We start from the raw sequence: 18,135 nt of genomic DNA on the forward strand, positions 1-18,135 counted from the left end.
GGACACCCACCCAGCTCGGCTCCAAACCCTTCCCCGACTCCCCCACCTCCACGCCGCGTCCCACCATGAGCGTCGGGACCCATCCCCGCGGGGACACACCGAGGCCAAGTCCCAACATTGTCCTTTATTTATAAAAACACGCATTTATAAAGAGCGGAGAGCGCGGGGAGGGGGGGCTCGGGCAGCACGGCGGCCCCCCGCCCCCGCCGCCACCACCGGGGAGTCCCGGGGGGTCCCGGGTGGCAGCTGCCGTTACGTGCGGGCGTTTCGCTCTGTCTCGGCCAGGCACTCCCTGACCAGCGCCCGGGCGTGGATGATCCCTGCGGGGAGAAGCACAGGGACACCTCAAATCACACTCCAGTCCCTCCCCACGGGGCTGAGGAGCCTCGGGGGCGCAGTCCCGGCGGCCGCCCGGTTTCCCCCCCCGCCCCTACCCCGTTTCAGCCGCTCCATGGCGCTCTTGCTGCCAGCGTAGGTGGGCCGGATCTCCTTCCCCATCTCCTCGATGACCGAGAGCAGGTCGGTGTAGGTGCTCTGCGAGCCCTGCGCCCCGGGGGGCTTCATGGCCTGCGGGAACAGGGGAACACGGAGGGACGGAGGGGCTGGGGGCCGCCCCCGCCGCCGCGCCCGGCCCCACCGGCCCCGGCCCCGCGCCTCACCTGCACGTAGCCCATGGACGGCGGCCCGAAGTCATTGAAGAGCGGCCGGAAAGGGGCGGCGGCGCCGGGGACGGAACCGGAGGGCGACGGGACACTCGTGGCTACGGGAAACTCAGGGTCACGGCCGCACTCCCCCTTCCTCGACACCTCCCTCATCCGGTACCATCCCTTCCCAGGGTACCCCCCCTGCGTCCCCCGGGTCTCTCTCCGCTCCCGGTGCCCCTCGTCTCCCGCGGTTACCGGGGGGTTCTCTCACCGGCGGACGGTGCCCCGGGCCCCGGCGGGGCGGGGCTGGCGCTGGCGGCTCCGGGGGTAGCGGGGGCGGGAGCGATGGGCTTGTAGGACATCCCCGACTGCCGCCCGCCGCTCCCGGATCCCTGGAGCCCCGCGGCGGGGGTCGGCGTGCGGCCCCCGCGCTCGCCCCGCCGGTTGTATCGCCGGTGCCCGCCTCTCTTCAGCTCAGCTCGGCCCCGCTCGGCCCGGCGGGAAGCCGGGAACCGGAGCGGAGCGCGGCAGCCCCGGTTCCCGGTGGCGCTGCGGGGCCCCGGCCTGACCCAGGTCTCTCCCCCCTCCGCCGGCGCTCGCGGTGATGACGCAGGCGCGTCACGCGCACAACGTCATCACGCCGCCGCGCGCCCGCCGGCCGGTCACCGTGGAGACACGCGGCGTCGGCCCCGCCCCGTCGGTGCCTCCCCGACCACGTGACTGCGGCGCAGACCACGCCCCGCCGCGCGCCGGACCCTCTGCGGGTCACGTGACTGCCCGGCGCCACCGCTTGGGGGGGGGGCACCGGGAATGGGGGAGGACACCGGGAATGGGGGAGGACACCGGGAGCGGCACCATCGGCACCGCCGCGCTCCCCCCGCCGCCGCGGGACCCCGTGTCACCCCACAGCCCCGAGCCGGCGCAGGTCAGGGCGTCCCGACTCTCTGCAGGGGTGAACCCCTGCCCGGACTTCGGGGGCATCTGCCGCCGCCGGTCCCGGGAACCGGCCCCACCCGCCGGCTGTGCATTCGGCCCTGTGCCCGAACAGGTGCGGGGGTGCCCGGGGTCCCGGTTCCCTGCGGGGCTCCCGTGATACACAGTGGGGGTCCGGGGTTTTGGGGCAGACCAGTGGATGGCACGATCACCAATAAACCCTTTGGAAACAACATAAAACACAAAACAAAAGTCTGTAGAGAGAGTTTTATCATTTCAAAAGGGCAAAATTGGCCCCAAAACTGCAGCCAGGGCAGGGAGGGGTTCCTGCAGCAGCCCTGCCTGCAGCTGGCTGAGGCCCTCCCACCTGGTAATGCTTTATTTCTCTCCTCGAGGGTCTCCTGGCCGGGGTGCTAGGAGTCTCCCCTGTGCTGGGGGCTGTCAGAACATCCATGAGAGTCTGTGCTGGCCCCAAAAGGGGAGGGATGCCTCACCATAGGCGGGTCTGGGGTAGGTCTGAGCTCAAACCACAGTGACAGGGCAGGTTATGCTGTGCAGTCCGCATTAAACACGGTGTGTGGGGAGCCTGAGGGGCTCAGCGTGGCATACAGAGTGGGAATGGAGGCTGGAGAGATGAGCAGAAGGGATGGAGGAGAGGGGACCACAATGGTGCGCCTTTTAGGGTGAGGTCAGGGTGGGAAGGGGGATGGTGCAGGGAGAGAGCAGAGATGAGGGTGAGAGCAGTCGAAGCTTGGCCGAGCCTGTGCCGAAAAGGGTCCCGACATTTGCCCCAGTGCCTCCCGCCATGGTCAGACCTCAGCATCGGAGCAGCTCCGGCACTCGGCCTCACCCCAGGCACGAGCGCTGCTGCGCCAGCACCGCCCCAGCCCCTGGAGCTGGGGGTCCCTCTGTGGCCCCCTCCTCTTCGTAAGGCACGGGGGGCTTGGGTCCCGCGTTGGCACACACCACCCTCAGCGCGACATCATCCGCACAAACTCTGCCGGGGAAAAACATACGCGGAACATCCCAGATGTCCCTGGGGGCGCTCCTGGCCCCTTCCCTGCTCCTACCTTCGAAGTCCACCAGGCCATCGCCATTGAGATCCACATCCTTGAGAATCTCATCCACCTCCCGGTAGTTGAGCTGCTGCCCCAGGAGCTTGCGCATGGCCTCCCGCAGCTCCGGCATGCTGATCTGCCCGTCCCCATTGGTGTCAAACTACAGACAAGGTCCTGTTGCCACCAGCCACCATTGGCACGCTGGCAGCCTACCCGTCCGTCCCCCCGTCCCCGTACCTCACGGAAGGCATCGCGCAGCTCCTTGATCCCAATCATATCCGCTGTCTCTGCCAGCATCTTGGGGCCCATCAGCTCCACAAAATCATCAAAATCCACCTTGCCCCCAGCTGCAGCAGGAGGGGGGTGTCAGCGGGGCATGGGGCAGGGATCGCTCAGGACCCACTGGCCCCACCACGTACTGATCTGCTGGGACAGCTCGATGAGCTCCATCTCCGTGGGCATGTAGCCCATGGTCCGCATGCACTCGCCCAGGTCCTTGTAGCTGATGTAGCCATCATGGTCCTTGTCAAACTCCCGGAACGCCTGCTTCAGCTCTGGGGACACCACAGCGTCACCACCAGCAACCCGGCACCGCCACCCACCTGGGAGGGACCCTCTCCCCAAAACCTCACCTTCAATCTCCTCAGGCCGCAGCTCCCGGTCCTGGGGAAGAGAAAATGGGAAGAGACGAAGGAGGGGGTCCTACTCCCGGGGATCCTGCAGGGATCCTGCCCTAAGCCCCCCGGGAGCGCAGGCAGCATGCAGGGAGGGGACAGTAGTCGCGTACCCGCTGGGTGATGGCGATGCTCTGCCGAAGGAAGATGCAGGCCGGCCCCACCAGCCCCTGCAGCACCGAGTATCCCTGCAGCGGGGGGGTCTGTGCCACGTCCAGCAGGTCCTCGGGGTCCCCTGTGCCGGAGCCTGGAGCGCCCGAGTGCGGCTTCCCATCCTGCAAGTGGAGCGGGCATCAGTGGCAAGGGGGGGCCAAGCAGGGACCCCCTCCTCCTCCTCCTCCTCCTCCTGCTGCTGCTGCTGCCCCACGGGGTATCCCAGCCCGGCCGTACCTTTGGGAGCCGTCGCTCAGGGGTCTTGGTGCAGTTGCCCATGGCTGGGGGCTGCCCCCGCGCCGCAGGACATGCCTGGCCCCAGGGGGGCTGGCTAGCAGATCGTGGGGCTGCCACCGGGGATTTGAGGTTTTTATGGAATATCTGGGGATATGCAGGGCAGGCGCGGGGGGGGGGGGGTGCCGCGCCCGCGCGCATAATCCTCCGGATTATTTCCCGCTCGGCCGCCCTGCTCCAGATGTGGGGAGCCGCCCAGCTGTTCCCCAGTCCCACAGCCACCCTGCGAGGGCACGCAGGATCCCCGGCACCCACCGTGCCCCGGCGCTGTCCCCGCCGCCGGTTACCTGCCCAAAAGCGGGGGGCGGCCGGGGCCCCGGCTCCTCGGCAGCCCGCTGATGCTCCATGGGGGACGCACCACTATGGTTTAACCTCCCCCGGCTCCGCGCAGTGCCGGCGTTGCCGGGACCCCCGGGCCGAGGGGCCGGGCGGGAGCGGCGGGCACCCCTCCGGCCGGGGCCGTGGTGCCGGGGGGCGCCCCGGCAGGTGAGGGGCGCGGGGTTGCCGGTGCCGCGCCGCTGCGGCCCGCGGAAGAGGAAGAACATTCCGCCCGCTCCTACTCCTTCTCCTCCCCACGACCGGGACCAAGCAGGAGGAAACCAGATCCTCCCGAACCTGCGCTCGCCCCTCGCAGAGACGAGGCCACCGTCGTCCCCGGGACTCGCCGCGTTGCCCAGGAGATCGGGTAGAGCGCAGCGACCCCCCGGAGCGCTGGGGGGGAGAGCGAGGCGCCCCGGGGGGCTTCGGGGGGAGCGGACGGGGGGCTCCGGTTTCAGCGCCGAAACCCGACCCGGGCCCGGGCGCGGGGCACGTGCCGGCGCGCCGCCAGCGAGGCCACGCCCCTCTGGGGCCACGAGCCCGCCCTGCGGCCACGCCCCGCGGCCCCGCCCCTAAACCCAGACCCCGGGCCGACCTCTCTCGCTGACGTCACTGCCGCGCCGCCGGCGCTCCCCCTGACGTCACCGCGGGGGCGCCTGAAGGTGACGGTGGTCGGTCCCGGTGCCGGTGCCCCCCGCAATGGCCGGCAGGCAGCTGCTGGCGCTGCGGCGTCTGCCCGCCGCCTCCTTCTCGGTGAGCGGGGACGGGGCGGGGAGCGCCGGGACCATGCGGAACAGGTCCCGGTGTTCCCGGTGCTGAATCCATGTGTCCCCGCAGACGGCGCCCAAGAAGACGCAGTTCGGGTCGCTGCGGGATGAGGACCGGATTTTCACCAACCTCTACGGGCGGCACGACTGGCGGTGAGTAGCGGGAGCAGCGCGGGGAGGTGCCGGTGCCACGGTGCCCGGTGCCACGGTGCCCGGTGCCCGCAGGCTGCAGGGCGCGCTGCGCCGCGGCGACTGGTACAAGACGAAGGAGATCCTGCTCAAGGGCGTGGACTGGATCCTCGGCGAGATCAAGACCTCGGGGCTGCGGGGCCGCGGCGGCGCCGGGTTCCCCACCGGGCTCAAGTGGAGCTTCATGAACAAACCCCCGGACGGGAGGTGAGATCAGGACCGGCCGCAGCTCCGGTACCGCGGCCCCGCCCTGCGGGGAGCCCCCCTGACGTGAGCTGCCCGCAGACCCAAGTACCTGGTGGTGAACGCGGACGAGGGCGAGCCGGGCACCTGCAAGGACCGGGAGATCATGCGGCACGACCCGCACAAGCTGCTGGAGGGCTGCCTGGTGGCGGGGCGGGCTATGGGCGCCCGCGCCGCGTACATCTACATCCGCGGGGAGTTCTACAACGAGGCCTCCAACCTGCAGGTGAGGGCAGAGCGCCCCACAGCCACCCCACATCTCCTGGCGTGGCTCGGGGCGCTCCCGGGCTCACCACCCGCCCTGCTGCAGGTGGCCATCCGTGAGGCATACGAGGCCGGGCTGCTGGGCGGCGATGCCTGCGGGTCGGGATACGCCTTCGATGTGTTCGTGGTGCGTGGTGCCGGTGCCTACATCTGCGGGGAGGAGACGGCGCTCATCGAGTCCATCGAGGGCAAGCAGGGGAAGCCCCGCCTCAAGCCCCCCTTCCCCGCCGACGTGGGTACGGCCCCACAGCTCCATCCGGAATTCCCAGCTGCCACCCCAAAACAACTGTCCCCGGGACACTGTCCTGCCGCAAGGACAATACCACAGCCAACACCACATCCATTGAGAGCTCCCACTGTTTCATAGAATGGTGTGGGTTGGAAGGGACCTGAAAAGACTGTCTCGTTCCACCCCACTTCCATGGGCCCTATACCACTATCCCAGGTTGCTCCAAGCCCTGTTGAACCTGGCCTTGGACACTTACAGGGATGCGGCAGCTACAGCTTCTCTGGGCCAATTGTGCCAGGGCATCACCACCTTCACAGGGAGGAATTTTTTCCTAATGTTTTTCAGGTGTGTTCGGCTGCCCCACCACGGTGGCTAATGTGGAGACAGTGTCGGTGGCCCCCACGATCTGCCGGCGTGGTGGCGCCTGGTTCGCCAGCTTCGGCCGGGAGCGGAATTCCGGCACCAAGCTCTTCAACATCTCGGGGCACGTCAACACGCCCTGCACGGTGGAGGAGGAGATGTCGGTGCCGCTCAAGGAGCTCATTGAGAAACACGCCGGTGAGTGCCGCGGCCAAGCCAGGCTGGAGTGGGGCGCAGGGCTGGAGCCGCCTGTCCTGACCCCCCTCTTTGCAGGGGGTGTCCGCGGGGGCTGGGACAACCTGCTGGCCGTCATCCCGGGTGGCTCCTCCACGCCGCTGCTGCCCAAGTCCGTGTGTGAGACAGTGCTGATGGACTTCGATTCCCTGGTGCAGGTGCAGAGCGGGCTGGGCACAGCCGCCGTCATTGTCATGGACAAATCGGTAAGGGATGGGCCCCCCCCGAATCCCCCAGCCACGGTGGGACCCTCACCTTCCCTTCCCTGTCTCTCTTCTCAGACCGACATCATCAAAGCCATTGCGCGCCTGATCGAGTTCTACAAGCACGAGAGCTGCGGACAGTGCACCCCATGCCGGGAAGGTGAGCAGGGGGCCTCGGGTGAGGGACTGCGGGACCGGGGCACTGCACGGACACCCATCCCCCTCCCAATTCCTGCAGGTGTGGACTGGATGAACAAGGTGATGGCGCGGTTCGTGCGGGGCGATGCGCAGGCCGCTGAGATCGACGCACTCTGGGAGATCAGCAAGCAGATCGAGGGACACACCATCTGCGCCCTGGGCGACGGCGCGGCCTGGCCCGTGCAGGTGAGGGGCCCGGGGGACCTGGGGGGGCCAGCAGCCTTCCCCCACCCCATTAACCAGCTCCTCTGCTCCATGCAGGGCCTCATCCGCCACTTCCGCCCCGAGCTCGAGGAGAGGATGCGGCGCTACAACGAGGCCAAAGCCCGAGCAGCGTCGGCATAAGGATTCACCACCACACCTCCCTTTTCCTGCTTGTGAGGGGTTTCTGGGGTGCTGGCAGCACTCAGAGGGCTCTCCAGAGAGTCCTCAATAAACACTGCTGTGCTCCCAGGCTCTGCTGTGGACATAAAATGGTGGGAAGGGACTGACAGGGCAGAGGGCCTCTGGGTCCTGCTTGCCCTGGAGCAGGAGATCCCCAGGGATCATGGGGTCACACAGCCGGGGCCTAGATACCTCAGGGGGTGATCCTGGATTTCCATGAGGCTCCACAGCTCCTCTGTGGGACTGGGGGTGTGGCAGAGGCGATGGCTGTGGGGTATTAGACACAGTTCCCTCTGTGGGGACCCCACACTCCCTGTCCCCGCCACAGTGGCACCAGGATTCCTCCTCCTGTGCCTGTGCCAGGGGACAACTGTCCTGGCCCTGTTCCACAACTCAGAGCCCGGGGCAGTTCCAAACATGGCTTTTACTGAATCACAGTGTGCGACATCACCGCTGGGCTCGGAGCCGTTTTCTCCGTGCATGGGTGGAGAACCAAGGCACGGGGACCCCACAGCCGCCCCCTGCCCCCTCAGGCTGGGGCTTTCCGGGGCGGCACATGGGTTTTCCTGCGGTAGTGGCCAGGCACCAGCAGCTCCAGGGTCAGCTCAGTGACGATGGCCGTGAGCCCCCACACTTTGTGGGGGCCGTTGAGGAACACGGGCAAGGTATATCCGTAGCCGCTGGCCGTGCGGAAGTGGGTGTAGCCCTGGTTCTCCTCGCGGAGCAGGTGAGCCAGGGGCAGGGTAAACACCTCCTCCACCTGTCGGCACAAACCACAGTGACTGGGACTGGCTGCCACAGGAAGGGGAGCAGGCCTGGGGAGGAGTCGCTCACCTCGTCAGGGTTGGGGGTCAGCGTCAAGGCCTCCAGCGGCCCCAGGTTGGCCACAACGGGCGCCACGGTCATTCCCTGCTGGAAGGTGTGTCAGCAAGGGACAGGGTGACACCCCTGCCCCAAAGTGCCACCCCTGTGCCTTGACCCCCCTGCACCCAGTGCAGGCACTCGTCATGTGTGTCACCCTCTCACCAGTGCCACTGCCTTGTGTCCTGTCACCTTGAATCCCCAGAACTCTTGTCACCCATGTTCCTGCTGACCTGTCCCTGTCACCTGTAAGCCATCAGCTGTGTCCCTGTTGCACCCTTGTCCCTACTGCCCTGTCCCCATCACCCAGAATCCCCATCACCTCTAATACCTATCACCTGTGTCCCTGTCCCCCTGAACCCATCACCCATGACCCTGTTGCCCTGTCACCCAGAACCTCACCCATGACACTGTTGCCCTGTCACCCAGAACCCTTGTTCTGTCACCTGTGTCCCTACTTCTTTGTCCCTGTCAACTGAACCCCTTTGTGTTCCTGCAGCCTTGTTCCTGTCACCCCTTGTTCTTTGTTCCTGTCACCAAAACCCCTGTCACCTGTGCCCGTCACCTCAAACCCATCACACCAGAACCCTTGTACCCGTCACCCATGACCCTGCCGCCTTCCCTGTCACCTTGATCCCATCCCTGTGTCCCTGCCGCCTGCCCTTTTGTCCTTGTCCCCGCACGCCCTTGTCCCCCCGCACCCCCAAGCCCTGCCGTTGCCCGGTACCCGGTCGGGCAGCGTTCGCAGCTGTCCCCAGACGCTGGTGGCTGCCACCGCCACCCCCAGCTCCTCCCGCGTCTCCCGCAGAGCCGTGGCCACCGCGTCCCCGTCCGCCGGGTCCCGCCGCCCACCGGGGAAGCTGCGGGAGGGATGGGGGGGGGGGGGGGGGTCAGGGCCGGGCCGGCCCCGGTGCCCGCTCCCCCCGCCGGTACCTGACATCGCCGCTGTGGGGGCCGGCGAGGCGGCGGGAGCGGAGCGTGAAGAGCAGCGCGGGGCGGCCGCGCACCGAGCACAGCGGCACCAGCACCGCGGCCGCCGCCGCCGCCGCGCCCCCCGCGCCCCCCGCCGCCAGCCGCGCCCGGCACCGCCGCTCGCTGCCGCCGCTCAGCACATCCCCGGCGTCCTCGGCACCGCCGGCACCGCCCGGGCCCGCCATGGCGTCGGCACGGGGCGGGCAGGAGCAGCGAGGGAGGAGGGACGCAGGGAGGGACCGGCACCGCCCCCCGCACCGAGCCCGCCCCGGCCGCGGCTCTTCTGTCCCGCGGGTGCGGCAGCCTCCTCCGAGGGTGGAACGGCTCCCACCGGGTATGAAACCACCTGCCAGCTTGGCCATGCCCCCGCCCGGTGTGCGACAGCCGCCGTCAGGCGTGCAACCCTTTGGCTGGGCGTGCGACAGCCCTTGCCAGGGGTGTGACCCACGTCCCGCCTCTGCCATGTCCCTGCCGGGTGTGCAAGTCCCGCTCCAGCCGTGCAACAGCCCGCACCAGGTGTGCAACAACTCTTGCCAGGTGTGTCACCTACCTTCCAGCTTTGCAACAACCTTCCGGCTCTGCAGGTCCTGCTCCAGCCGTGCTATAACCCTCACCACGCGTGCAGCAGCCCCTGCCAGGTGTGCAATGACCCCCCCGGAGTGCGTCCCTCTTGCTGGTGTGCGACAGCCCCTGCCAGCTGTGTGACCCCACCTCCCAGCTCTACACACTCCCTTGGGTGTGCAACCTCTGGCCAGGTGTGCAATGCTCACCTCTGCCCCCTCCACAGGCCTTGCAAGGACCCTGCCAAGTGTCCAACAACCCCTTCCAGGTGTGCACAACCCTGGCCAGGTGTCCAACAACCCCCTTCCAGGCACACATTCCCCCCACTTCTGACAGCCCCCACGTGCCACTGGCCCTCTGTGTCACCAGCCTCGTTGTTCCCTCGTGCCTGTGGTTGTCAGGGAATTTTCCCTGTGGAAGCAGCCTCAACAGTGTCCAAGGTTGGGAAAAGGCTCCTGGATAAATCAGGGAATGCTGGTGACCAGCCAGCCTCACTTCCCAGGAAACCCCCATGAACAGAGACTCTCACAACAGCACCTTCAGCTCTCAGCAGGAAATGATTTTTAAAAAACTGTATAGAAATCATCATTCTCCATGATTCTTTGCTTCCAGAGCCCAGCATTGGCTCCACAACCCCGCTCCCATCTCCGGAATCAGCGGAACCGCCGCTCCTCCCACACATATCGCTTCCCTGCTGGAACCTTGCGGAAGAACAGGCTGTTCCCTCGGCTCATGTTGCCCTGGAAAGGGAAAACGACCATGGAGGGGCCACACGAGGTCCAGGGTGGCCCCTCCAAACCACACGGGTCTCCCACCCGGCTCCTCTCCTGTCCCCCGTGTGTCCCAGTGTATCCCAGCTTCAGCACTTACCTCCCTGTGCAGCTGGCTCCAGCAATCCAGCCAGGAAGAGTAGGTGGGTGCGTAGGGAAGGAGACCCCCGGCCAACCTGGGGAAGGGAGGAAAGACCCACCGGGAATGATTCCCTGTGGGAATCATTCCCACCCGTGGAGGTGGGACCCATTCCATCCGTGGGCTCCACACTGGGTTGAACCCCAAAATGACCCTTTCCCACTTCAGCCAAAGAGGGATCAACCCTGTGGAGTGCTGGAAGCACCTTTTCCATCTGGGAATTTTGGAAAAGTGATTCTAGGAGCTGATCTGGGGCTGGGGGATGTAGGTGTCAGTGGGATTATGGACTCACCCGCAGTTGTTCACGGCCATCAGGTTGGAGACCAGGACGAAGGGGTATGTCAGCATGCTGGCAAAGAACTGCAGGAAAAGCGGGGATCGGTGGGATGTTCCCTCTTCCCTACACCCTAGGGAGGGAGTCCACTCCTGCCACCTCCACAGGGTCACACATGTCCTCCATGGAGCACCCCTTGGCCTGTGGGCTGATCCAGCTGATCCCAGCCTGGCTCCATTCCCACCCCGGCAGCAGCAGAATTCTGGAAACACACCACTCCCTAGGGAAAGCATCCACTTCCTGCCTGTGGCTGTACTCACCCCAGTGACCGCCTGGGAGTAGCTCTTCATCTCGGTCATGGTGGAGACCTGCGAAAGGAGCGACAGCATTTGAATCCCCCAAACGGGGTCGTGGCTCCCAGAACACCCCTGGAGCTGCCCCCCATCAGGTCCCAGCACCCTGGATCCCGGAGAGGAGCCTACCCCGTTCTCCAGCGCGTATGTGTTGATGAGGTAGGCCAGCATGTTACACAGCCACAGGGAGAGGATGTCCCCGAGGAGCCGCGGGATGAGGCCGCTGCAAGAGAAGAAACAGTGGGAATGTCGGCTAAGGGTTCGGATCCGGCTGTGCAGACAGCTGGGAACAGCTGGTTTGGGAAAGGGGGCGGCTGTTCCCACAGCAGCCAGGTGACGGGGGAACAGCCAACCCTGGGAGCGAGGATGCTCAGGTGAATGATCTGGAGCTGCTGGAGGGATCCAAGATACTCCCAAGAAGGGTTCGGGACTTTTGCACTGATGTCACCCCCGCCGTGCCCCTCGCTGCCTTCCCGGCACTCACGCAAAGAATCCCAGGATTCCCTCTTCCCGGTAGATTGTGGTGAAGGCGCTTAGTGTCCCGCTGGGATGGAGAGGAAGAGGAGGGATAACGTCAGGGGGATCCCAGGATCCCAAGCCCCCCAGAGCACCCAGAGCCCCCAGGCCATACCTGTACTTGGTCTCGCGGCCGATGAACTGCACCATGCAGCGTAGGGTGATCACTGCGGGGAATGACACGGGAGTGACACGGGAGCAAGAGGAGGCACCTGGCACTGCCCCCCTGGTCCCCTGGGATGGGGGAGCACCTACCATGGAAGGGGTGGGTGATGAGGGTGGCAGCGGAGCGCGCAACCATCTCTCGGGAGGTCTGGGAACAAACGGAGCGTCACCGGGAGGGGACAGGGATGTGACATCCCAGCGCCTTCCTCCTCCTCCTGCTCCTCACCTCCTTGAGCACCTGCTCCAGTGAGGACACCGGCTCCTTCTTGCTGGCTCCAGGCTGCAGGGGGAAGCAGGAGTCAGGCGGGAACAGCCCCCCAGAGAGGGGACATTGTCCCCAGCATGGGGTTGGAAGCTCCTGGCCAAGCGGAGCACTCCAGATGCAGGGCTGTCCAAGGCTGGGGGGCGTGGGGAGGAGGGAGGGAGGGAGGGAAGAGAGAAGGGAGAGAAGGAGGGGAGGAGGAAAGGATGAAGGGGTAAAAAGGAAAAAGAAGGAGGGAAGGAATGGAGAAGGGAGGATGGAGAGAAGAACAGAATGAAGGAAAGAGGAAAGGAGAGAGAGAAGAGGAGGAGGGAAAGAAGAAGAGAAGGAGAGAAAGGAGAAGGGATGAATAGAAGAACAGAGAAATGGAAAGAGAGAGGAAGGAGAAGACAGGGATGTAGGAACAGAGAGGGAAGGGAAGGGAAGGGAAGGGAAGGGAAGGGAAGGGAAGGGAAGGGAAGGGAAGGGAAGGGAAGGGAAGGGAAGGGAAGGGAAGGGAAGGGAAGGGAAGATTCCCTGTGAGAAGCACCTCTGCACCCACCTCAGCCTGCTCGGCCTCCTGGTACCGCTGTGGAGCAAACGGCAGGGTCAGCCCAGGGTCAGCACTGCGCAGGGAGCCAGGGGGTCCCGGTGCCCCCCGTCCCGGCGGCAGAGCCCCCGGTTCCCGCTGCGCCCCGGGCCCGGCGCCCCGCCCGTGCCGGTACCTGCAGCACTTTGCTGTGCACCACGGTGCCGATGGCGCTGGAGCAGAGGCGGGGGGCGAGGCCTTTGAAGAGTCCCGCTCTCCCGTCCACCTTCATGATGTGTTTGGCTGGGGACAGCGGGGACCGTCAGCCCTGGGGGGACCCCACGGCGGCACCGGGACGGCACCGGGGCGGCCCCACCGGGGCGGACTCACCGTAAGAGAAGAGGCCGGGCAGCTGATATACCTGGCGGCCGAAGATGTTCCTCCCCAGGGTGGGCGGCAGCGGCTCGTAGCCCACCTGCAGCGGGGACGGAAAGGCTGTACCCCCCACGCGGCCGATACCGAGCCCGGTACCCCCCTCCCAACCCCGCCATCCCCGCCCTTACCTGCACCAGCACCTTCACGTACATGAGCGGCTGCGAGAGCACGGTGAGCCCCGAGCCCAGCAGCACCTGCGAAGCCGCGTCCGCCATGGTGCCGCCCCGGCGTCACGGCACAGAAGGACACGGCCACGGCTGCCGCCGCTTCCGCTTCCGCCTCCACCTCCCCGGTATTTCCGGCGCTGCCGTGACGCGCTTCCGGTCTATTGGGGGTGCTCTGGGAGCGCAACGGCTGCCATGGAAACGCCCGGCGGCGCCGCGGGGTGTTGCCATGGCAACGGGGCCTGCGGGACTGGGGGTACCCACGGGGCCTGAGGGGACACCGTAGGTACAGGGGGGACAGCGTGGGGACAGGGCTGAGGAGACACCAGGGTGGCATAGTTGAAGTGACACCACATCCCTAGAGCCCACGGTAACACCATGGTGGCCCGGGGCTGGGTGCCAGCACACTCTGGCCAGGCTGGGGGACAAGGGGACTCCGAGGGGACATCACAATAAGAACAGGCAGCACCAGGCAGGGACACGGAGTTAGCAGCATCTTTATTGCCGAGCGCAGGCGCAGCAGCGTGAGGCCACTGCAGGGACAGTGAGGGGACGCGCCTTGTCCCTGGGCCTGCGCCCGCCCCGCTGCCAGGATGGCCCCGGGATCGCTCCCATGGCTGGATCCCGGGAGTAGTCACTGGTGGCACCACGGTGGCAGGGGCGCACTGGTGGCTGGCGGTGTGTCCCAGCACTTGTGCCACTGTCCAGCTGATGCCTTCCCATGGTGGCACAGTGGCCATTCCCTGCTTCAGGTGCCCTGGGAAGAGCCACTACAGAGTCGGCTCCAGGCACCTCTCCCACACTGGCACGGTGGCCATTCCCTGCTCCAGCTGCCCTGGGAAAGGTGACACTGGAGCTGGCTCTGGGCTTCTCTCCCGCTATGCCACCTCCACTCTGGACACCAGGAAGATGCCTGCGGGTCCCAGCCTGGGGGGCACAGGAGATGGGTCAGACCCACTTGAGGGGTGGGACAGCACTGGGGACAAGTGTCCCTGCAGGACTGTCCCCTCAGGGGCCAGATGGACTGTGGTGGCTCCAGGCTCACCGGGATGCTGGTGCGGCTCCGGTTTGTCCGGCGCAGGGCATTCCTTGCTCTCCGTCTCTGCAGCCACTTCCTCCTGCATGGCTCCACCTGTGCCAGGTGGTAAAGTGGCACTGGGACATCTGCACCCTTTGTCACCTTGTTCCACCCTGGCTCTGCATCCCTCCCACTTCAAAACTGGTGGCACATGGGGACTCACGGGCCGGTCAGGGCTGTGGAAGTCTTCTGGGATCCCGTCGGACACAGAGCTGTCAGAGCCGCTGGTGCTGCAGGGGGTAAGAACCACCTGCAGCCCCCAGTGGCACCACGGGCTGACACGGGGTGACAGGGGGTGACATACCTGGACTCAAGCTCTGAGGGGGACACATCGCTCCAGCTGCCTCCAGATCCTGGCTCACGGCCCATCTGCCGCCGCAACAGTGCATCCGCCTCCGCCAGGCACTGCTGGAGCTGCAGGACAGCGCCAGTGTCACCACGGCCCTGCGGCACCAGGGCACCCTGGGCCAGGTCCGAGCCAAACCTTGGCAGGCGGGGGGTCACAGAAGTCGAGCAGGGTGTCACAGAGGAGTCGGCCCAGTGACTCAAGGTCCTCCACACTGAAGTGGGAGCTCCTCCCACCTGGAGGGGACAGGGAAAAGGAAACAAGGACAGCTCCCCAACCTGAGACCACCCCCCTGGCACTGTCCTCATGGCCGTGGCAGCCCCTCACCCAGCGTGGAGCCACTGAAAGCCACTTCCAGGGTGTAACTGTGGGAGACGCCCAGGCGCCACATGGAGACCCGGCCTGTCCCCTCTTTGTTCTTCTGCACCTGGAACTTGCAGCTGGCAAAGGAGAACTGGGGGGCCCCAGGGTCAGTGGGGTCCCAACCTCACAGGGACAGCTTGGGAAGTGGCACGGTGGGTGCGTTCTCACTGTCACCGCAACACATGGCTCTGAGGCATCTGTGTCCCACCTTGTCGGGGGCATTTTTGCTCAGCATCAGGGGGAACACACGCTGGTGCAGCCGTGTCCTGGAGCCATCCCCGCCGGCATCGCAGCCATACATGAAGACATTGTTCTTCCGGCTGTGCCCATGGAAGTCGCAGTACAGCACCACCTCCCGCTCCACCAGCACCCTGCACACATCAGGATATGGCAACCAGCACCACCACAGGAGCGGCCCCGTCCCACCAGCTCCCCGCACCTGCCTCACCTCTGGACCATGGCCCGCAGGTGCCACACACCAGGGAAGGAACCAGGAAGCGCCGTGCCATAGGCTCTGTTGGGATCCCGTCCCACCAGGGAGCAGCGGGAGTTGCCCACCACCACCCCGTCGGGGTTGAGCATCGGCACCACCTTGAAGACAAAGAGGCGGCGCAGGAGCCGTGCGTCCACATGGGCGCTCAGCAGGAAATTGAGGAATCCCCTCATGGCCCAGGAGCTGCCGCTCTCGCCGGGGTGCACGCGGGCACTTGCCACCACCACCCGCTTGCCAGCCATGCTGCCGGGGCCGGTGATGGTCAGCAGGTACACGGTGTTGCCGGCCAGGCTGCGGCACAGCGCCTGCACCGCACAGTACCGTGAGCGCGCCGGGTCGGCCGCCAGTGCGCGCAGGTAGCGCTGCAGGTCTGAGTAGGTGTAGGGGTAGCAGGCGGCGAAGAAGCATGTGTCGCCATCGTGCGGGAAGCGCACCGTCCAGCTGAGCCGGAACACCGGTGGCTCCCCCGCACTGCCACGGTAGTAGCGGACATCGGTCCCAACCCGGCGCCAGCCAATGCCATGGCTCTGGGCATCCTGCTGGGAGTAGAGCAGTGGCCGCAGGCCCTGGCCGTAGAGGCTCTTGGGCTTGGCCATGTTGGCGATGGTGAAGCGGTAGAGTGGCTCCCGCCGGGTGTTTTGGACACGGAAGTAGAACCACTGGGTGTGCTTGGCCGTGTAGAGATCCGGCCGCAGTGTCAGCACATACTCGTAGGGACCCCTGTGTGGAGGGAAGGGCCGTGCTCTGGATCTGGGCCTCACACGAGAGGCCCTGTGTCCCTTGGCCTCTCTCTTACACCTTGATGACCTTCTGGAGGTTCCCGCTCTCAAAGCGGGACTCAAAGAGCAGCGTGGTGTCCTGGGGACCCTTCAAGGGGGCTGCTGGCGAGGAGAGGGGTCCTGAGGCCCCCCCAGCCCGAGCACAGGTAAAGCAGGAGCCTTGGAGCACTGCAAGGGAAGCAGGGACAGTGGTGGGGGTCTGGGGAGAGCGGAGGCACCCAGGGGTGCTGCTCATGCTCCAGTACCTGGCCTGGTATGGTAGACAACGGTACCCTGCTCCTCGCCGAGGGTGTCTGGGGCCTGCTCCAGGCCCATGGGTGGGCAGAAGGGCTCTGGTTCAGGGGGGACCCACTCTGGGAGAGGGAGGGACACAGAGACAAATGCCATGGGCACAGCAGGGGTCTGGCACAGGGGTGAGGCCGGGGGACAGCTGAGGCATCTGCTCACCGATGTGCTCAATTGTCTCCTGGATGACTTCACACTCCACAGGCCAGCGGGGAGCAGGGAGGGAGAACAGAGCCTGTGATTTTCGTGGAGACCTCTGGGGCTGTGTTGAGGGGGCGGGCCTGCCCTGGTGGGGGGTCTGCTCCACCACCGTGGAGGCTGTAAGAGCACCGGGAAGGGCTGGGGGTCTCCCATGTGGTTGGGGTAGGGGCATCCCCCAAAACCAAGGCAGGGACAGAGAAAGGCCCTCCCACCACACTCGCTGTGCTGGGAGGACAGTGCTGGGGGGCTGAAAGGGGCTACAGGGTCTCACTCACGGTTTGGCTTGTGCCCAGGACCTCGCTGCCAGCCAGGGCCGGTGTTGCCCACGGTGGATGCCTTGGGATGCTGCCCGGAGGGGTCCCCCGGGGACATGGCAGTCTCTTCCCTGCCCGTCTTCTGGTCTTAGGAAGAACAGCGCTGCAGCCAGGGGGCCGGAGGGAACACGGCCCAGGAGGGGACACCCCACCGTCCAGGCCAGGGCTCACCTCGGAAGTAGCCATAGAAGCGCAGGTGGGTGCGGATGAATCTGTCATAGGGCTTCAGGACCTGTCCCCCACCAAACCCCCCCCGAGCCCCCTCCTCTCCCTGGGCAGCGTGGCACGCTGTGGGCTCCATGGTTGCGAGAGCTCCAGGAGACCCGGAACAGCAGTGGCAGTGCCAGGGCTGGGCTGGGACGTGGTTGCTGAGCTACAGGAATAGGGCGGTCCTGGAGCAGAGCTGGGACATGGTTGCTGAGCTACAGGAATAGGGCGGTCCTGGAGCAGAGCTGGGACAGGAGCCAGATGGATTTCACAGAATCATTAAGGTTGGAAAAGACCTCCAGGATCATCGAGCCCAACCTGTGACCAATCCCCACCTTGTCACCCAGGCCAGAGCACTGAATGCCATGTCCAGTCGTTCCTTGGACACCTCCAGGAGGTGCCCCTGAGCAGCCCCTTCTGATGCCTGACAAACCTTTATATGAAGAAATTCCTCCTCATGTCCAACCTCAACTTCCCCTGGCAGAACCTGAGGCTGTTTCCTCTTGTCCCCTGGGAGCAGAGTATGACACCCCCCCAGCTGCACGCTCCTGTCAGGGAGTTGTGGAGAGCCAAAAGGTCCCCTGCCAGCTCCTCCTGGTGCTCCAGACTCTTCCCCCGCTGTTCCCTTGTTTGGACAGCCCCTCAGTGTCTCTCTTGCCATGAGGGGTCCAGATCGGTCCCCAGGACTGGAGGTGGCTCAGCAGTGCCAGAACAGTGGACAGCCACTGCCCTGGGCCTGTGGCCACACCAATGCTGGGACAGCCCAGGTGCCATCGGTCTTTTGCGACCCCTGGGGACACCGGGGCTCATGTTCAGCTGCTCTCACCAGCACCCCTATGGCCTTTTCCAGCTTTCCAGCCTCTCTTCCCGCAGCCTGGAGCATTCCACAGGGTTTGTGTGATCCAAGTGTAGGACCTGGCACTTGGCCTTTCCCTCACACCTTT

The 18,135-nt window shown here is 65.9% G+C and overlaps 6 protein-coding genes across 12 annotated transcripts; 1 reads left to right on the forward strand and 5 right to left on the reverse strand.

The window, feature by feature from the left end:
• Nucleotides 1–104: 104 nt before the first annotated feature.
• On the reverse strand, nucleotides 105–1,228 carry CDK2AP2 (cyclin dependent kinase 2 associated protein 2). Its single transcript, XM_032112248.1, has 4 exons — nucleotides 916–1,228; nucleotides 660–760; nucleotides 435–567; nucleotides 105–320 (listed from the first exon to the last, which is right to left on the reverse strand). The coding sequence occupies exons 1-4, from the start codon at nucleotides 1,004–1,006 to the stop codon at nucleotides 253–255; spliced, it is 393 nt and encodes a 130-aa protein (XP_031968139.1). The 5' UTR covers nucleotides 1,007–1,228; the 3' UTR covers nucleotides 105–252.
• A 601-nt stretch (nucleotides 1,229–1,829) lies between these two features.
• CABP2 (calcium binding protein 2) lies at nucleotides 1,830–4,464 on the reverse strand. Of its 4 annotated transcripts, none has more exons than XM_032112239.1 (7): nucleotides 4,044–4,464; nucleotides 3,423–3,584; nucleotides 3,268–3,298; nucleotides 3,055–3,189; nucleotides 2,873–2,982; nucleotides 2,648–2,795; nucleotides 2,463–2,574 (listed from the first exon to the last, which is right to left on the reverse strand). In XM_032112239.1, the coding sequence occupies exons 1-7, from the start codon at nucleotides 4,299–4,301 to the stop codon at nucleotides 2,549–2,551; spliced, it is 870 nt and encodes a 289-aa protein (XP_031968130.1). In that variant the 5' UTR covers nucleotides 4,302–4,464; the 3' UTR covers nucleotides 2,463–2,548. The 4 variants fall into 4 exon arrangements, with proteins under 4 accessions (XP_031968127.1, XP_031968129.1, XP_031968130.1 ...); XM_032112240.1 differs by lacking the exon at nucleotides 4,044–4,464 and adding an exon at nucleotides 3,700–4,010; XM_032112236.1 differs by having other exon boundaries at nucleotides 1,830–2,795.
• A 225-nt stretch (nucleotides 4,465–4,689) lies between these two features.
• On the forward strand, nucleotides 4,690–7,217 carry NDUFV1 (NADH:ubiquinone oxidoreductase core subunit V1). Of its 2 annotated transcripts, XM_032112235.1 has the most exons (10): nucleotides 4,692–4,827; nucleotides 4,912–4,994; nucleotides 5,067–5,237; nucleotides 5,316–5,499; nucleotides 5,584–5,773; nucleotides 6,112–6,324; nucleotides 6,400–6,566; nucleotides 6,642–6,723; nucleotides 6,802–6,947; nucleotides 7,023–7,216. In XM_032112235.1, exons 1-10 carry the CDS (start codon nucleotides 4,774–4,776, stop codon nucleotides 7,104–7,106), a joined length of 1,374 nt encoding a protein of 457 aa, XP_031968126.1. In that variant the 5' UTR covers nucleotides 4,692–4,773; the 3' UTR covers nucleotides 7,107–7,216. The 2 variants fall into 2 exon arrangements, with proteins under 2 accessions (XP_031968125.1, XP_031968126.1); XM_032112234.1 differs by having other exon boundaries at nucleotides 4,690–4,827; nucleotides 6,642–6,947; nucleotides 7,023–7,217.
• Nucleotides 7,218–7,550: 333 nt separating this feature from the next.
• On the reverse strand, nucleotides 7,551–9,983 carry NUDT8 (nudix hydrolase 8). 3 transcript variants are annotated; one of them, XM_032112243.1, is made up of 4 exons: nucleotides 9,093–9,983; nucleotides 8,734–8,866; nucleotides 7,980–8,054; nucleotides 7,551–7,905 (listed from the first exon to the last, which is right to left on the reverse strand). In XM_032112243.1, the coding sequence occupies exons 1-4, from the start codon at nucleotides 9,440–9,442 to the stop codon at nucleotides 7,675–7,677; spliced, it is 789 nt and encodes a 262-aa protein (XP_031968134.1). In that variant the 5' UTR covers nucleotides 9,443–9,983; the 3' UTR covers nucleotides 7,551–7,674. The 3 variants fall into 3 exon arrangements, with proteins under 3 accessions (XP_031968134.1, XP_031968132.1, XP_031968133.1); XM_032112241.1 differs by having other exon boundaries at nucleotides 7,980–8,057; nucleotides 8,940–9,983; XM_032112242.1 differs by having other exon boundaries at nucleotides 7,980–8,057; nucleotides 9,093–9,841.
• A 94-nt stretch (nucleotides 9,984–10,077) lies between these two features.
• Nucleotides 10,078–13,267, reverse strand: MTCH2 (mitochondrial carrier 2). Its single transcript, XM_032112244.1, has 13 exons — nucleotides 13,090–13,267; nucleotides 12,917–13,001; nucleotides 12,723–12,829; nucleotides 12,560–12,586; nucleotides 11,983–12,036; nucleotides 11,847–11,904; nucleotides 11,707–11,758; nucleotides 11,560–11,619; nucleotides 11,205–11,298; nucleotides 11,043–11,090; nucleotides 10,741–10,808; nucleotides 10,410–10,485; nucleotides 10,078–10,279 (listed from the first exon to the last, which is right to left on the reverse strand). Exons 1-13 carry the CDS (start codon nucleotides 13,174–13,176, stop codon nucleotides 10,193–10,195), a joined length of 903 nt encoding a protein of 300 aa, XP_031968135.1. The 5' UTR covers nucleotides 13,177–13,267; the 3' UTR covers nucleotides 10,078–10,192.
• Nucleotides 13,268–13,604: 337 nt separating this feature from the next.
• Nucleotides 13,605–17,366, reverse strand: AGBL2 (ATP/GTP binding protein like 2). Its single transcript, XM_032113371.1, has 13 exons — nucleotides 17,156–17,366; nucleotides 16,946–17,071; nucleotides 16,632–16,787; nucleotides 16,430–16,537; nucleotides 16,202–16,352; nucleotides 15,361–16,125; nucleotides 15,121–15,283; nucleotides 14,877–15,003; nucleotides 14,688–14,785; nucleotides 14,508–14,617; nucleotides 14,367–14,433; nucleotides 14,171–14,257; nucleotides 13,605–14,052 (listed from the first exon to the last, which is right to left on the reverse strand). The coding sequence occupies exons 1-13, from the start codon at nucleotides 17,283–17,285 to the stop codon at nucleotides 13,624–13,626; spliced, it is 2,517 nt and encodes an 838-aa protein (XP_031969262.1). The 5' UTR covers nucleotides 17,286–17,366; the 3' UTR covers nucleotides 13,605–13,623.
• Between the last annotated feature and the right edge of the window lie 769 nt (nucleotides 17,367–18,135).

This window comes from Corvus moneduloides, chromosome 6 (assembly GCF_009650955.1).
Source record: "Corvus moneduloides isolate bCorMon1 chromosome 6, bCorMon1.pri, whole genome shotgun sequence".
Lineage (NCBI taxonomy): Eukaryota > Metazoa > Chordata > Aves > Passeriformes > Corvidae > Corvus > Corvus moneduloides.

What these genes read in the sequence shown, in the direction of transcription:
- CDK2AP2 (XM_032112248.1), bottom strand. Translation starts at nt 1,006, where the DNA reads ATGTCCTACAAGCCCATCGCTCCCGCCCCCGCTACCCCCGGAGCCGCC. An exon ending in CGTCCATGGGCTACGTGCAG is followed by an intron (nt 568 to 659) that starts GTGAGGCGCGGG and finishes CTGTTCCCGCAG; the next exon opens with GCCATGAAGCCCCCCGGGGC. An exon ending in CATGGAGCGGCTGAAACGGG is followed by an intron (nt 321 to 434) that starts GTAGGGGCGGGG and finishes TTCTCCCCGCAG; the next exon opens with GGATCATCCACGCCCGGGCG.
- CABP2 (XM_032112236.1), bottom strand. Translation starts at nt 4,301, where the DNA reads ATGTTCTTCCTCTTCCGCGGGCCGCAGCGGCGCGGCACCGGCAACCCC. An exon ending in CGCCCCCCGCTTTTGGGCAG is followed by an intron (nt 3,585 to 4,043) that starts GTAACCGGCGGC and finishes CTCCACTTGCAG; the next exon opens with GATGGGAAGCCGCACTCGGG. An exon ending in GCATCGCCATCACCCAGCGG is followed by an intron (nt 3,299 to 3,422) that starts GTACGCGACTAC and finishes TCTCTTCCCCAG; the next exon opens with GACCGGGAGCTGCGGCCTGA.
- NDUFV1 (XM_032112234.1), top strand. Translation starts at nt 4,774, where the DNA reads ATGGCCGGCAGGCAGCTGCTGGCGCTGCGGCGTCTGCCCGCCGCCTCC. An exon ending in TACGGGCGGCACGACTGGCG is followed by an intron (nt 4,995 to 5,066) that starts GTGAGTAGCGGG and finishes CGGTGCCCGCAG; the next exon opens with GCTGCAGGGCGCGCTGCGCC. An exon ending in CCCCTTCCCCGCCGACGTGG is followed by an intron (nt 5,774 to 6,111) that starts GTACGGCCCCAC and finishes AATGTTTTTCAG; the next exon opens with GTGTGTTCGGCTGCCCCACC.
- NUDT8 (XM_032112241.1), bottom strand. Translation starts at nt 9,442, where the DNA reads ATGGCAGAGGCGGGACGTGGGTCACACCCCTGGCAAGGGCTGTCGCAC. An exon ending in TGCGAACGCTGCCCGACCGG is followed by an intron (nt 8,058 to 8,733) that starts GTACCGGGCAAC and finishes CACACCTTCCAG; the next exon opens with CAGGGAATGACCGTGGCGCC. An exon ending in TGACCCCCAACCCTGACGAG is followed by an intron (nt 7,906 to 7,979) that starts GTGAGCGACTCC and finishes TTGTGCCGACAG; the next exon opens with GTGGAGGAGGTGTTTACCCT.
- MTCH2 (XM_032112244.1), bottom strand. Translation starts at nt 13,176, where the DNA reads ATGGCGGACGCGGCTTCGCAGGTGCTGCTGGGCTCGGGGCTCACCGTG. An exon ending in TGGAGCAGGTGCTCAAGGAG is followed by an intron (nt 11,905 to 11,982) that starts GTGAGGAGCAGG and finishes GTTTGTTCCCAG; the next exon opens with ACCTCCCGAGAGATGGTTGC. An exon ending in GGAGCCAGCTGCACAGGGAG is followed by an intron (nt 10,280 to 10,409) that starts GTAAGTGCTGAA and finishes TTCCCTTTCCAG; the next exon opens with GGCAACATGAGCCGAGGGAA.
- AGBL2 (XM_032113371.1), bottom strand. Translation starts at nt 17,285, where the DNA reads ATGGAGCCCACAGCGTGCCACGCTGCCCAGGGAGAGGAGGGGGCTCGG. An exon ending in TGTCTACCATACCAGGCCAG is followed by an intron (nt 16,353 to 16,429) that starts GTACTGGAGCAT and finishes CTTCCCTTGCAG; the next exon opens with TGCTCCAAGGCTCCTGCTTT. An exon ending in TTTCAGTGGCTCCACGCTGG is followed by an intron (nt 14,786 to 14,876) that starts GTGAGGGGCTGC and finishes TGTCCCCTCCAG; the next exon opens with GTGGGAGGAGCTCCCACTTC.